This window comes from Lycium ferocissimum, chromosome 4, assembly GCF_029784015.1.
Source record: "Lycium ferocissimum isolate CSIRO_LF1 chromosome 4, AGI_CSIRO_Lferr_CH_V1, whole genome shotgun sequence".
Classification (NCBI taxonomy): domain Eukaryota; kingdom Viridiplantae; phylum Streptophyta; class Magnoliopsida; order Solanales; family Solanaceae; genus Lycium; species Lycium ferocissimum.
The window spans coordinates 30,267,427-30,281,255 of record NC_081345.1 but is presented as its reverse complement, the minus strand read 5'-3'; the positions used below and the strand labels follow the sequence as shown (position 1 = coordinate 30,281,255).

Here is a 13,829-nt window from a genome sequence, read left to right as displayed (position 1 = left end):
ACCATGATGCACACAAATGGATTTCCCAAAGAAAATGAGGATATATGTTAGTTTTTCTAACATAAGGGGGAGGGAATATACAGCTAAGAAATATGTTGTGAATTATTATCAGTATGAAATCAGATAATTCACCCAACTATTTTGATATTTCATCTGCAAAATGCTCCCAATGTTCCTGAAGGACAGAGTCTACAACATACATGGAGGATGGCAGACTAATCGGCTCCAAATGTAATAATCCTTGAAAAAAGGGAGAAGATTATCAAAATGATCATAATAATGAGGCAATGTGCTCTTGAAGAGCCTACGACATAACACTTTATGAAACCTTATGGGAGGTTCAGGTATCTGAAAATAATGAAGCGATGAGATCAGTAAGTTATGTCAAATTGCGAACCGATACAAAATGATACCTCTTCGACTATATCTTTGATACAATACGGCACAAAATATTGCATAAAATTGTGAGGATCTGAGTTTTACGTCTCTTGAAGCATGCTGACGTAGAAATAATTACCAAGTGATAGGATGCATCTTGCTAAGCGTAAAGCTTATTGGACTTGCAGTTCAGACACCAGAAGATCTTACACCATTTAACTATTAAATGGATGTTGTCACAGTATATATGCCTTACTTGATAAAATTGAAAAATTTCTTAATGATTCAAAATGTTTGCAGCATATACAAGTTCTTGGAGAAGTTGTTCATAATCCTTATATGGATTACATCAGGTAAGGTGAATGTGTTTTAATCACCTTAGTGAGCATTCATTGACAAAGGGTACAAAGATGACCCTATTTACCCTTGTCTCTTTATGATAATCAGAACCTTTCATATTATTGTGCAAGTTGATGACTTGAATATTTTTGGAGCTCTCTAAGGGTTTCCAAAAGTAGTAGATTATCTGCTAAAAGAAGTTGAAATAAGAAAATTATATTGGTCCTGACGTACCTTATATTTGTGCAATTGATGCATTTATTTATCTTGTTATAACTATGAGTATGGTATAATTTCCCTCCTTTATAGAGATATTGAAATAAGATCAATTGCACATTGCTAATGAAAGCCGTGACATGAATGTGTTTATCCCTAACAAATGTTGTCAAGTGTTTTAGATATATAGGGTATTCATCTGATCGACATAAGAGTTCGATCCAAATATGTTATCTATTTGTATGAAGGATTACTGTCGTACCATGCTGTTTTACATGACAGTCAAATCATAGAAGAATAACAACAGTTTATAAATGAAGCCAAGAATGTACTTGGTGTGATTGCGACAATATTATATGGCGATGATGCAACTCTATCTAAGGAAGGAAGATGCAGATCATCAAATGATCATTTGACAGATCTGATCATAAATACTCCGCCAAGCTCAATATATGATAAGCTGGTATACAAGAACGTAGTCCATCATCTTCAAGAATTATGTGATGCTTTAATAAGGGGGAGTAAATATGCGTTGTACTCTTTTTCCCTTAAGCAAGTTTTTGTCCCATTTGGGTTCTCCTGGTAAGGTTTTTAATGAGGCAGCTAGCAATGAGTATTACTAGATATGTGTGCTATTTTTTCTTCACTAGGATTTTTTTCCACTGGATTTTTCCTAATAAGGTTTTAATGAGACATATTATCTATTAATGAACATCCAATGGGGAGTGTTATAAATACACCGTATTATGAATGTCCATTCAAATACACGATTTCCTGTATAAGCTTAAAATTGGATAAACTTGCAATCAAACAGACAACTTGTAAGTAGCTCATGCAGGCAAGTTGCAAGCAGCTTCCTGAAAAGCCTTGCCACAGCTTCCTCGGGCTTGCAATCAAGCCAACAACTTGCGAGTAGCTCAAGCAAGTAGCTCAAGCAGGCAGCTTGTCAGCAACTTCTGAAAATCCTCGCAACATCTTCTTTTCTTTTATAAATAGGAAGTTAATTCAGTTCATTTGTACATCAGTTGAAAGATATCTCTCTTTTCCCCCAACTTCTTTGGCGATATTTCTTATTGCCGTGTACTTTTAATGTTATTTCATAACAAAAACTAAAAAAAAATAAAAATGCAATTGTTGCATTCAATCAAGTTATTTTGAAATTGCTAATATACTTGCTACAAATGGTTTTTTAGATCATCTCGTCGCATTCTAATTTTGTAAGGGGCTTGCCTAATGCGTTTGCCTTTCCTGTGTGATTTGCGAGCTATTGCACTGGGGTGCAATTTACCTTGTGCATATCCAAAGAATAGCAGCTGCGGGTTTCCTTGTCAACAAAAATAAAATAAAATAAAGAGACAAGTAGATTCGGGCCTTCAAGCATCCTATGGTGAAAGCTCAGATTCTATTGGACATCATTTTGAGTTGGATTGCCCATCTCACCATCAAGCCCAAGATGAGGCAAGAAACTCAAAGACAAGCCTAAGTTAGCAATAGCACCTCCCAGTTCATTTTTTTGCGCTGATTGCCCTTCTTTTGGGGTGGTCTTTAAATTTTGTCCCTCATATTTGTGGTTTTTAAGTTTTGCCCTTTGCTTGGAAAGGTGGGCGAATACCTGAGGTCCTGGGTTCGAACCCCCGCTCAGGCATAAAATAAAAAAATAATTTTGCAAGGGCGGTACATGAGTGTATGCGGATCCGTACACTTTAAGAAATAACTAAAGTTATGCCGGCCCCAGCATACTTATGTCTTATGGGGAAAATTTTAGTTAAGGCATAACCAAAAGTATGCCCCATAAGGCAAGAACTTTTCCTTAAGTCATAGATTTTGCCGTATAAGGCAAACTTCTAGTTATGCCTTAAGGAAAAGTTCCGCCTTATGGGGCATACTTTTAATTATGTCTTATGGGCACACTTTTAGTTAAGGCATAACTAAAAGTTTACCTTGAAAAGTAAAAAAAAAAAATATATATATATATATATGCCCCGAAACCAAAAATGCAAGTACCTACAGACATTTGAACAAACATGACTAAAAGTCTACACAGACGATAGTGAAATTCAAACTCTTGAAAAGTAAAAATAAAATAAAACATATGCCTCAAGGCAAAGTCTACCCCCTCAGGGAGACTTTTAGTTAAACATATTTGAAAGTACATCGGAGGGACGATGCGAATTCAAACTCTACCTTGCAAATTTTTAAAAAATTTTGATCAAGTGGGGGTTCGAACGGAACTCCATGGGTTTTATGAAAAAGCAAAATTTAAAAACCACAAATATGAGGGACAAAATTTAAGGACCTTTGAAAAGAAGGGCAATTCGTAGTTTTCATTTCAAAATTCACCTATCAAGATTCTTACATGGGCCTTAACATCATGCCTCCTTGGGCCACGGTCCACTTCCCTCATTTGCACTTTTGTCCCTATTTTTTTGTCCCTATTTTGTGCTGGTCTTTAATTTTTGTGCTTCCAATGAGCTGGTCTTTAAGTTTTGTCCTTCAAATTCGACGTATCATAATATCTACAAGTTATTCCAACGCACTAAAGAACTTAAGTCCTATATATAGGCATAAGTTCGATTTTGAAGTGAAAAAATTAAAGACCATCCCATTTGAAGGATAAAAATTAAAGACCAATCCATTTGAAGAACAAACCGTGCAATTACTTGTAGCTCCCCGGTAACATAAGACTTCCGATCCATTGGGCCTTTTATGTTGCAAAGTGATTGTTTTCATAAATCATTTATATTCATCGATTGTGTAATTTGTTTTATATGATATTTGCAATTTAACCCGATGCAGCATCTTGTTCTGTCTTATCTTTTTTAGGTTAGATAATTTCACTAATTATGCGGAGTTACTTGTAGTCGTCTTATTTAGCTAACACATGATAATGGTAAAATCCTTTGTTATTATCAGACTGTATAAGTGTCTAGAAGTTAAAACGCTTTTTTAAATATTGTTAAAGGGAGCAGGAAGAACCTAACAAAATATCAGCGTCCTCAGGGAATGAACGCATGCGAGTGCAACTTGAATTGCAATTCTTTAGCTACTGAATTGTCTTTTTGGAAACGCTTTAATAAAACTTAATATTTTTGGAATGGTGCCAAAACAGCTTTTAAATAGTACCACACGTGAAATTAACAATTGTGATTTACAATAAGGCAATCTTAGGACTTAGATAGTGGAATAGTGGGCTTCTTTTTGATAGCCAATCTAAACTGGGTATGGACTATTGAAGTACAGTCCAAATGCAAAGTACGTTTAATTTAGGTAAATTTAATCTATTGGGCCAAAAGCGATTGCAAATCTTTTTCCTTTTCAACCCAATATGGCCTAAAAATGAGTATCCCCTGTTTGTTAGTCACTTTGGAAAGCATTGTGAGCTTCAAAAAGCACAAGCAATACAAAAGCAAGAGAAGGAAACTACCACTTAATATAATCAATGAACACACATGCGCAGCTTTAGCACCCAAACATGGAGTTTCAATAGCCCCTTTTTGACTATAATGTCATTTGTTTTACTTTCAGTTGCAAACAGCTAATTGAATTTTTGCATTACTACGAATTTTTTAATTAGGTACTCAATTACTACTTCACAATACATATATTGAGGCGAATTCAGGATTTATAGTTATAAGTTCATATAATGATTTAAGTTAATAATAAAATGATAACTGAATTTACACTCAAATAGATATTAATCAAATTTCTTTATACCATAAATTGTATGCGACAAAACTATTGGTTTCGCGTGAATTCCTAATCAAAACTGTAAATCCATCCTGCCACTGGATGTCATGTTATGCTGTGCATCATTATTTAGGTAGAAGGCAGGAAATCACACGCCTATTGTGACTTTATTAGAATTAGAATCCTGATAACGATTGATTTTCACTCACTTCATTGATCACTAAAACTGACTAGCCAGATGCCAAACCCCATACATTACAAATTAGTATTGACTAGTCATCGAAGAGGTGCAAAAGAGCCTTACGGTGAATGTGAATTTGCCAGGATATTAATTGATGGGTCATGATTGGATGAAATGAATTAAAGATGTGTGATGGCAGTTAAATTATGGTAAAGAAATATATAAAATTAAGAATAACAAAAAGAGCACGTTCTTGACTTCTTTCTCATGATTGTTTTGTTTTTTGGGTACCCGCCCACAGTAAGCTTATAATTTCCTCAAAAAGAAGGGTTTGGTAGGGTAATTGCACAGACGTTTTCATTCCTTCCTTTGTTTAGAAGAGACAGCCTGTTGGGAAACCTCCCTTGCTAAGTTAACCTTTTTCAAAGGCTTAAGTACACAATTTCAATTACTAACAAATATCTAGACGTTTTGCAAGATAGACGACCCTTATATTCAACCAGAAGCACAGAAATCAAAAAATGCAATTGCTGGCATTCTGTTCCTATTTTCTTCAAATTAAAATAGATTATACGGGCCTTCCTTTTGTTGATTACTTCAAAAGGTCATGGAACCAAAAAATGAAAAAGCTTAATTAATTTCGGGTCATTTGCACGATTGCCTTCAAAGGCACTGGTCTTTAATTTTTGTCCCTCAAATTGTTGGTCTTTAATTTTTGTCGCTCTTCGCCTATATCAGGGTTACGGTTCAAATCCCGACTCGGTAAAAAAAAAAAAAAAAATTTCGCAAAAATTAAAGACCAACAATTTGAGGGGAAAAAAATTAAAGACCAGTGCCTTTGAAGGACATTCCGTGCAAAAAATGATTAATTTCTATACATTATCATTACGTGTGAATTAATTTTTATTGATTTTATCATGAAAATTAATTCCATAAACTCTTGCTACACAAAATAAGATATTTAGCATAAGACATTTGGAAACTACGTTTACATTGATTTTTTTCTTGAAATTGGAAGTTAACAGTACGTAGTATTTATTTGGAATTGGCCTTAGAGTTGCAATAAATCCATGTGAAATGAGAGGGAAAAATGTCAAATTTATTTGATGGGTGACAATGACTAAAATACTCTCCTAAAGCTGGATCCAGAAAATCACCACCTCTGCCTCTAATAATTGAAGCAATAGATTATTGAATAAACTCGTAAAATACGCAGTCCATGCCCTAACGTGGCAACTTCAAAACTTATAACATATAGAGCCCGTTTGGGCTTACATTATAAATTAAATTTGCTTTTTTGAGTGTTTGGTTGTACGGCCAAATTTAAAATAAATTAAAAAAATTAAATTGGGATAATTTGCAATTTATTTTTTTGACTTTATAAAAATGTTTCAACTTATAAAGATTTTTAAAATTTAGCCAAATCAAGGGCACATACAATACTTCACCGCATCCTCTTCCTCTATATGAAGACCCCCTATATATACCACTCATTGCATCTCATAAAACCACAATTCTCTACCAACTCTCCTCAAAAGCTCTCTCTTTCATCAATCTCTCACCAATAAACACTCAGAATCCCAAAAAAAAAGAAAAAGAAAAGAGAAGAGACTGCACGTGAATATATAGAGAGAGTTAGACAGAAAAATGGATCAAAAATTGCCAGTTATAGCAAAAAAGTTCTGGAAGACGGTCCGCGTAGCTTATTTCATGCTGAGAAAAGGGTTATCAAAGAGAAAATTAATGTTTGATCTCAACTTATTTATGAAACGTGGCAAAATTGCTAGCAAAGCCGCCTTTCAAAATCTCATGTTCCAGGGCCATTATACCCAAGGCCACCAATCATCTTCCAAAGAGTACTACGAATTCAGCTGTAGTAACAGCCCAGCTTTCCACCTCCCCTTCAACCTCAACAAACGCAATAAGCATACTCACGATGCTCCTGCCATTGAACACGACGACGTTTTAATGATGAATTCTGCCGTGTTGAAGGCACTGGAAATGCTTCAGAGTGAAACGGCGTCACCTGCATTGCCTGGATTTGGGAGAACTCCAACAGTGAGGCAATTAAGGGTCACTGACTCTCCTTTTCCTCTAAGAGATGCTGAAGGTGGCATTAGCCATGTAGATGAGAAAGCTGACGAATTCATTTCAAGGTTCTACACAGATTTGAGAAGAGAGGCTTCTGCCTTTGCTTAATGTTTTTGAGAGTATTTTTTATTTACTTTTCTTATTGTTGCGGGAAATCTTTAGAAGAAGATCGAAAAAAACCTGATGGTAGAACATAAATGTAATGATATCCCTCCTTCTAAACTGTTTCATATGCTATAATAATATATTCAAAATAATATATTCAAGACTGATTGCCGAAGTCCTGAATTTTTGCAATTTAAAACTCTGTCGCTTAATTTGATTGCCGAGTACTTTGCCGGCCCATCCCATCCCCCCCCCCCCCCTCCCGCTCCCTTTTTTTTTTTTTTTTTTTTTTTCTTGAAAATAAGAAATACAACAATAATAATAATACATCTGGTGTAATACCACAAGTGGAATCTCGAGAAATATAAAATGCAAAAAGGTACATTGGAAATTATTACAAGTTGAAGTAAAGCATCTTATATTGGACGAGGTTAGCAAGCTAAGTTAAAATTTATTCCGTCCTTCGAGCGCAAGAGAAAATGTAATGTTAATAGGAGTAGATTCAACATTAACTGAATAACTGCCTATCAAACCTAGAAATTGGAGTTTGGATTATTTTTTCACTTCATGCGACCTCTTTATATTGGGAAAGAAAAATTGTAAATTAAAGTTTGTTTTCATGTAAAACGAAAAATACTTGGAATATCATTTAGACAGTATCACACGTGACACGTCAATAGCAACTAGCTACACTCTACAGTATTTAAGTTGGTCCAACACAAGCCAGGTCGGTTTTGGGTTAAACCAAAATCAAATCATTCTAGTCGGTTTTTAAAATACTTAAAACCAAACCAAATATAATACATATTCATCAGTTTGGTTGTAGTCGGTTGGGGTCGGTTTTCCGGATTTTAGAAAACCAACGTTATTTCCCTCTTTCATGTTTTTTTCTTACAATTAGGAGAGAATTTTCTATCATTTTTTCAACTTATAATTCGTTATTACCCTTTTATTGTGGTAGCTATAATATTCTTGGACTATGGAAGAAATATCTTAGGATTTATAAGTTTTAATTAAGTGAAAGTTTTATAAGAAATACAAAAAATAAATATAGGTAAATTTCAAAGTTGTTTCTTTGAACAAAAGAGTTTGAATTCATGGATTTGTTTATAGAAATGGGCTTAAGGTGTAAAATTCAATAGCCTATTATTAGAGTAAATAATTTTTTTGCTGAAAAACTATAAAAACTAAAATTAATACATTGTATATATATATAAATAATAAAAATTATGTATAAAATTAGTCGGTTTGGTTCGGTTTTTTCTTCGGTTCACTTTTCGTAAAACCAAAAACCAAACCAAATATTATCGGTTTTTAAAAATTTAAAACCAAATCAAACCCAACCCAAATAAATATCACTTTCTTTAATCGGTTTGGTTCGATTTTCGGTTTGGATCGGCTTTTAACCAAACCGTGAACACCCCTAGCTAGAACTCTTGCATCATGTCAAAGAGAATGTATTTTTTTGCGCGGATTGCCCTTCTTTTGGGTGGTCTTTAATTTTCGACCCTCAAATTGGTGGTCTTCAATATTTACCCTTCGCTTAACCCCCAGAGGACTTGGGTTCGAACCTAGGCTCAGCCAATAAAATAAAATTCGCAAGCCATAAGTTGGGATTTGCGGGGCGAAGTTCCGATTTGCGAGGCGAAGTTCCGATTTGCAAGACATCGGTTGGTCCAACTTATGCCTTAAGGCGGATTTTAAGGTAAACATTTACCCAAAATTAGGTCTTAAGGCAAATATCTGCTTTAAGGCCTAACTTTTGCCCCAAGTTAGGCCTTAAGGCCGAGGTTTGCAAAATTTCAGCAATTTTTGTTTTGTTTTTTTTTTTTTTTTTTTTTTTGCCTTAAGACGGAGTTTGAAGCCCAACAGGCATAAGTTGGACCCAATTTATGTCCTGTGAATCCCAACTTATGCCTTGCGATTTTTTTTTAATTTTTGACTGAGCGGAGGTTCGAACCTGGAACTAAGAGGCTTGTAGCGAATGGCAAAAATTAAAGACCACTGATTTGAGGGATAAAAATTAAAGCTCACCCCCAGCGAAGGGTATTCGTGCAAATTGCCCAAGAAAAATGCTCTAATGCCCACGGATTGCTTTCGAGTCAGTTAAAAAATAATTACTGTTATGTAATTTCAGAATTCAAAGATGAAACCCTATGATATCTCCATGAAATTTTACCAGTAAAATCTAAAAGTTTATGATTGTGACTGTTTTTTATTTATTGAGACCGAAAAGTGGCTATTTTTCAATTTTAGCCCAAGAAATGCCGCAATTGACTTTGGCACTAACAATTCTGCCAATTTTCCTAAAGCAAAACCGTCTTATTATTTTCATAAGTGGAAACATATGTTATTTAGTCTATACCTTTCTCTTTTAACTTTATTATTTAATTACAGTTATTTATTGTAGTGGTTTATAAAAAGCAAATAGTTTGCTTTTTGGGCTGGTAATCTGCTTGGAAACCTCCTCTGGCAGAAACATCCAAGCACATTTTTTTGGGTGTACTTGATAGTTGAATGCTAAGGAGCCGTTTGAGATAAAATCATGTTTGGACATGTAATTTGGATTTCTTAAGTTGCAATTTTTTTTTATAAACATAAAAACCCCACAAGTTATGAAAATCATTAAAATTTTCCTAATTCTTATACAATCTTACCAAATGAGTAAATGATAGCTCATAATAAAATTAATACGCTACTAAAAGGCCTTTCTAAAAAATACAACATCAATTAATCAAACTTTAGTTCAATAAAAAGGAAAATTTAACATCAATAGTAGTGTAACTACTCTTTAATATAATCCTCGCACATGATAAACATAATTGGTAAATTAATTAATATTTAACACAAATGGTTGGTAAACATGATTGACAAATATATCTACCAACTTATGGGTCTTTTTTTTTTATAAAATATAAACGTATGGGTCAAATTTTATATTTATATTTTTTGAAATCATGATTTCAAATCCCAAATAATGCATTTTTGGATGATTTGAGATTTCATCTCATGAGATGAAATCAGAGATGAAATCGCATGTCCAAACGCTAATTTCATCTCATGATTCAATCTCATAAGATGAAATCGCATGTCCAAACGCCTACTAAGTAAATTTCGAGAGAAAGTGAGGTCCTTAATGCAAAAGTAAAGCTGTCAATACCTTATAGGGTAAGACCTGATTTTGTCAAAACCTCCTCGTGGTAATTTTTACCTAACTTGGACAAAGCTCTAAATCAGAAACCCAATCAACTGGAAATAATTTTACATCAACTAAATGCATAATAAAATGAAACAAAAAAGATACAAACTATATGGATTCTAAAAAAAAATTGTATCTTTGATCATTTGAGTAATTATTATGTTTAATGCTGCAAGAAACTGGGGCCTATATAGTCAATCATTAATTAAGTTCCGTGAATGCTTGTTTAAAATCATTAATTAAGTTCCGCGTTTAAGAAGAATGTCCGGATGAAATTGGAATAAACTCAAAAGCATAATCAATCATGTCCAAATTGTCAATGATTTGTAAAATGGATTTTTATCATTCCCCCCATATTTTGCTGATTAACAAGTGTAATATTAGATCTGTAATTAGAATAACTAGGTCATATTGAAGCTAGGTGGACGATAGGTTCTCCTGTGAGGGGGTAACTTGCACATGATTAATTTCACGCTCGTACGCCATTGAAATTAATCTAGCCAAGTTAGCAGTTTCATTAACTTCATTTCCTCGAAAAACATGCTCCCAGATACACGAGAGCATATTTTTATTTGGCCCCCTTATACTAAAAATAGATTATTAGTATTTGTTTTTGTCTATTAGCAAGAGAAATTTATTATTTTCTTCCAACACTACTCTTATCATTAAATAATTATGTATAGTACAAGTAGTCAAATTTAAATTTTCAAAACATAATTAATAAGGTTAATTTAGTATAATAAACCTCTGATAAATACTTTCTTAAGACGAGTGTCAAGTCAGTGTGGGTCGAATAAAATAGGGCAAAGGTAAAATATATTACAACTTGCGATTTAGACCAGATATATCCGTCGTTACAAAAGTGGTGTATATATATTCCTGCCGTAACAAAATGGTACAAATATACCCCTGCTGTTACAAAATGGTGCAAATATACTCTTTTCGCTGACGGGATTTAAAAAAAAATCATTTAGGTTATTTTTTAATTAAAAAAATGCCACGTGACTTTAAAAAAAAAAAAAAAAATGGTCTACCCATTTTTTTTAGTAGACATACTTTTCTAAAGCCACATAGTAATTTTTTTTTCTGCTGGTTCGGGTCTGATTCGTTTAAAAAGATGGGTAGACTTATTTTTTTAAAGTTACGGAGATATTTTTTAAACGAACCAGATCCAACCCACCAAAAAAAAATTACTATGTGTCTTTAGAAGGGCGCAAGATTGCCCTTCACTGCGGGTGGTCTTTAATTTTTGTCCCTCAAATAAGTGGTCTTTAATTTTTGCCCTTCGCTACAACCCTCTTGGTTCCAGTTTCGAACCCCCGCTCAGTCAAAAATTTAAAAAAAATAAAAAATTGCAAGGCATAAGTTAGGATTCGCAGGGCATAAGTTGGACCCGTTAAGGCATACGTTGGGTTCAAACTCTGCCTTAAGGCAAAAAAGCAAAAAATTTATTTTGCTGGAATTTTGCAGACCTCTGCCTTAAGGCCTAATTTTGGCTAAAATTTTGCCTTAAGGCAATCCAACTTATGCCTTGCGAATCCCAACTTCTAGCTTGTGAATCCTAACTTATGGCTTACAATTTCCTTTTTTTTTTCTTTTTTTTTTTTTGACTGAGACTTGGTTCAAACACAGACCTCTGGGTATTAAGTGAAGGACAAATATTAAAGACCACCAATTTGAGGGGCAAAAATTAAAGACCATCACAAAAGAAGGACAATCCGCATAGAAAAAAAGCTTTAGAAAAGTATGTCTACTAAAAAAAGATGGGTAGACTTTTTTTTAAAGTCACGTGGCATTTTTTTAATTAAAAAATAACCTAAATTTTTTTTTTTTTTTAAATTCCGTCAGAGAAAAGGATATATTTGTAACATTTTGGCAGGAGTATATTTGCATTTTAGTAGTATATATTTACACCATTTTATAATAGCGGATATATACATTCTTTTCAGACGAATACGTCTTAAATCACAAAATTGAAGGGTATATTTGCACTTTTGCCCAATTAAATAAAACGGAGGGAGTCATATTTTGTGCATCTCTTAACGCAAGGGGAAAGCCAGCTTAAACTGCCTTCTGACGATGAAGTATGTTAGGTGTTGTTAATTTCCTAAAATCAGTGGCCTCAGAACTGTTTCTAAGAAAACAAAGTACCTCTTGGCTGTTATGCGTGGTCCATTTCTTGCCACAGTACGCGCATTATATTATTGACTTTATGTTGCACAAAGTTCTATTAAAAACCACGAGTAAGCTATAATAGCTTTATATCTTAATGCTGCTGAAGTAGGGAAGGTGCAAAAGAAAGGGGTACTCCCAGGGGCAGGTCCACAGTACTACATGGGGGTCCCGAAGCTTTTGCATTAAGGACCTTTCTGTAAAACTCGATTTAAATATAAAAATTTTGAGCTGGGAATTAGTACAAAAATTTAATGTTGATTTCCCGGTGAGAAAGTAAGCAGCGAAATCTTGTTTACCTTACCGACCCTCTGTAATACAATTTCTCCTTCACTCTTTTGCCTCATTTTTCTTCTTTTTGTTTTCTTCTATAGTGTAATATAATTTCTCAAAAAAATTGGTTATTATTATTATTATTAGTTTGAGATTGTTGATAAGTTTTAAAGAAGCAGCTTTAAATAACATATGGTTTACTTGTAACATTCTAAGTAGGCGTTTGGCCATGCGTTTTCAAACCACAGTTTTGTGACCTTAGTCAATTGCGCTTCAAACCTCAAATTCAAAAAAGGCATAATTTGGGGTTTGAAACTATGGTTCAACTTTTTAAATATAAAATCTAACCCTTAAGTTTATATTTTGTAAAAAAAGACCCGTAAGTTGGTAGATATTTTTAACAATTACCCCATCAATTATTTATCAATCTCATTAACTTTCCACAACAATTTATGTGGGAGGATTATATTAAAGAGTAGTTACATTACTATTCATGTGAAATTTTTTTTTATTGAACTAAAAAATTGATGTTGTATTTTTAGAAAGCATGTTTGTAGTGTACTAATTTTTGTTATGAGTGTGAACTATACTACAAGAATTCATGTTTTAATAATTTTCCAATTTGTGTGGGATTTTTATGTCTATAAGAGAAAATTGCCTATCAAACACTTTTGAAAACATGTCCAAACGGGGCCAAAGAAAATCTCACATTGAAAAAATAGGAGAAAAAATGAATATAGAAAGAAGCAAGTTTTACCCTCTAGTGACGCGTTTCAAATTAAAGCTATAAGGAAGAAATTTTTAACTTCTAATGACACATTTTAAAAATATACGCACCGAAATTTTAAGGTAAAAAATATCTTTAGTGTACAAATTGTTACGCTACAGTTCATCTCTTAATTTCCGGCCAAGGCTTGCCTATACTTACTGACCCCCTATGAAAAATAAAGTGTCCTGCAGGCTGCAATAAAGTACTTTTTGTCTTGAGAATTAGGCTTGCAAAAATAATTAGTGCAAGACTTTTATAAACCTAAAAGGGAAAGCAACTCCAAAAGCGAGAAAGCTACTCTCGAACAAGAAGGAACAATGACTTGTTTGTTTTTCTAAAGTGAAATCATGCCCAATTAGTATACTCTTAAGTAGATTCTACAAATCAAATCTCTCTTTCCTTTTCAAATTTTCGTGCAT

The 13,829-nt window shown here is 33.6% G+C and overlaps 1 protein-coding gene across 1 annotated transcript; it reads left to right on the top strand.

The window, feature by feature from the left end:
* The first annotated feature begins 6,308 nt into the window (after positions 1 to 6,308).
* On the top strand, positions 6,309 to 7,144 carry LOC132054570 (uncharacterized). The gene has a single exon (XM_059446553.1). The coding sequence runs from the start codon at positions 6,449 to 6,451 to the stop codon at positions 6,998 to 7,000; it is 552 nt and encodes a 183-aa protein (XP_059302536.1). The 5' UTR covers positions 6,309 to 6,448; the 3' UTR covers positions 7,001 to 7,144.
* Positions 7,145 to 13,829: the final 6,685 nt, after the last annotated feature.

Excerpts from the sequence above, each read along its gene's own strand:
- LOC132054570 (XM_059446553.1), top strand. The coding sequence starts at position 6,449 with ATGGATCAAAAATTGCCAGTTATAGCAAAAAAGTTCTGGAAGACGGTC.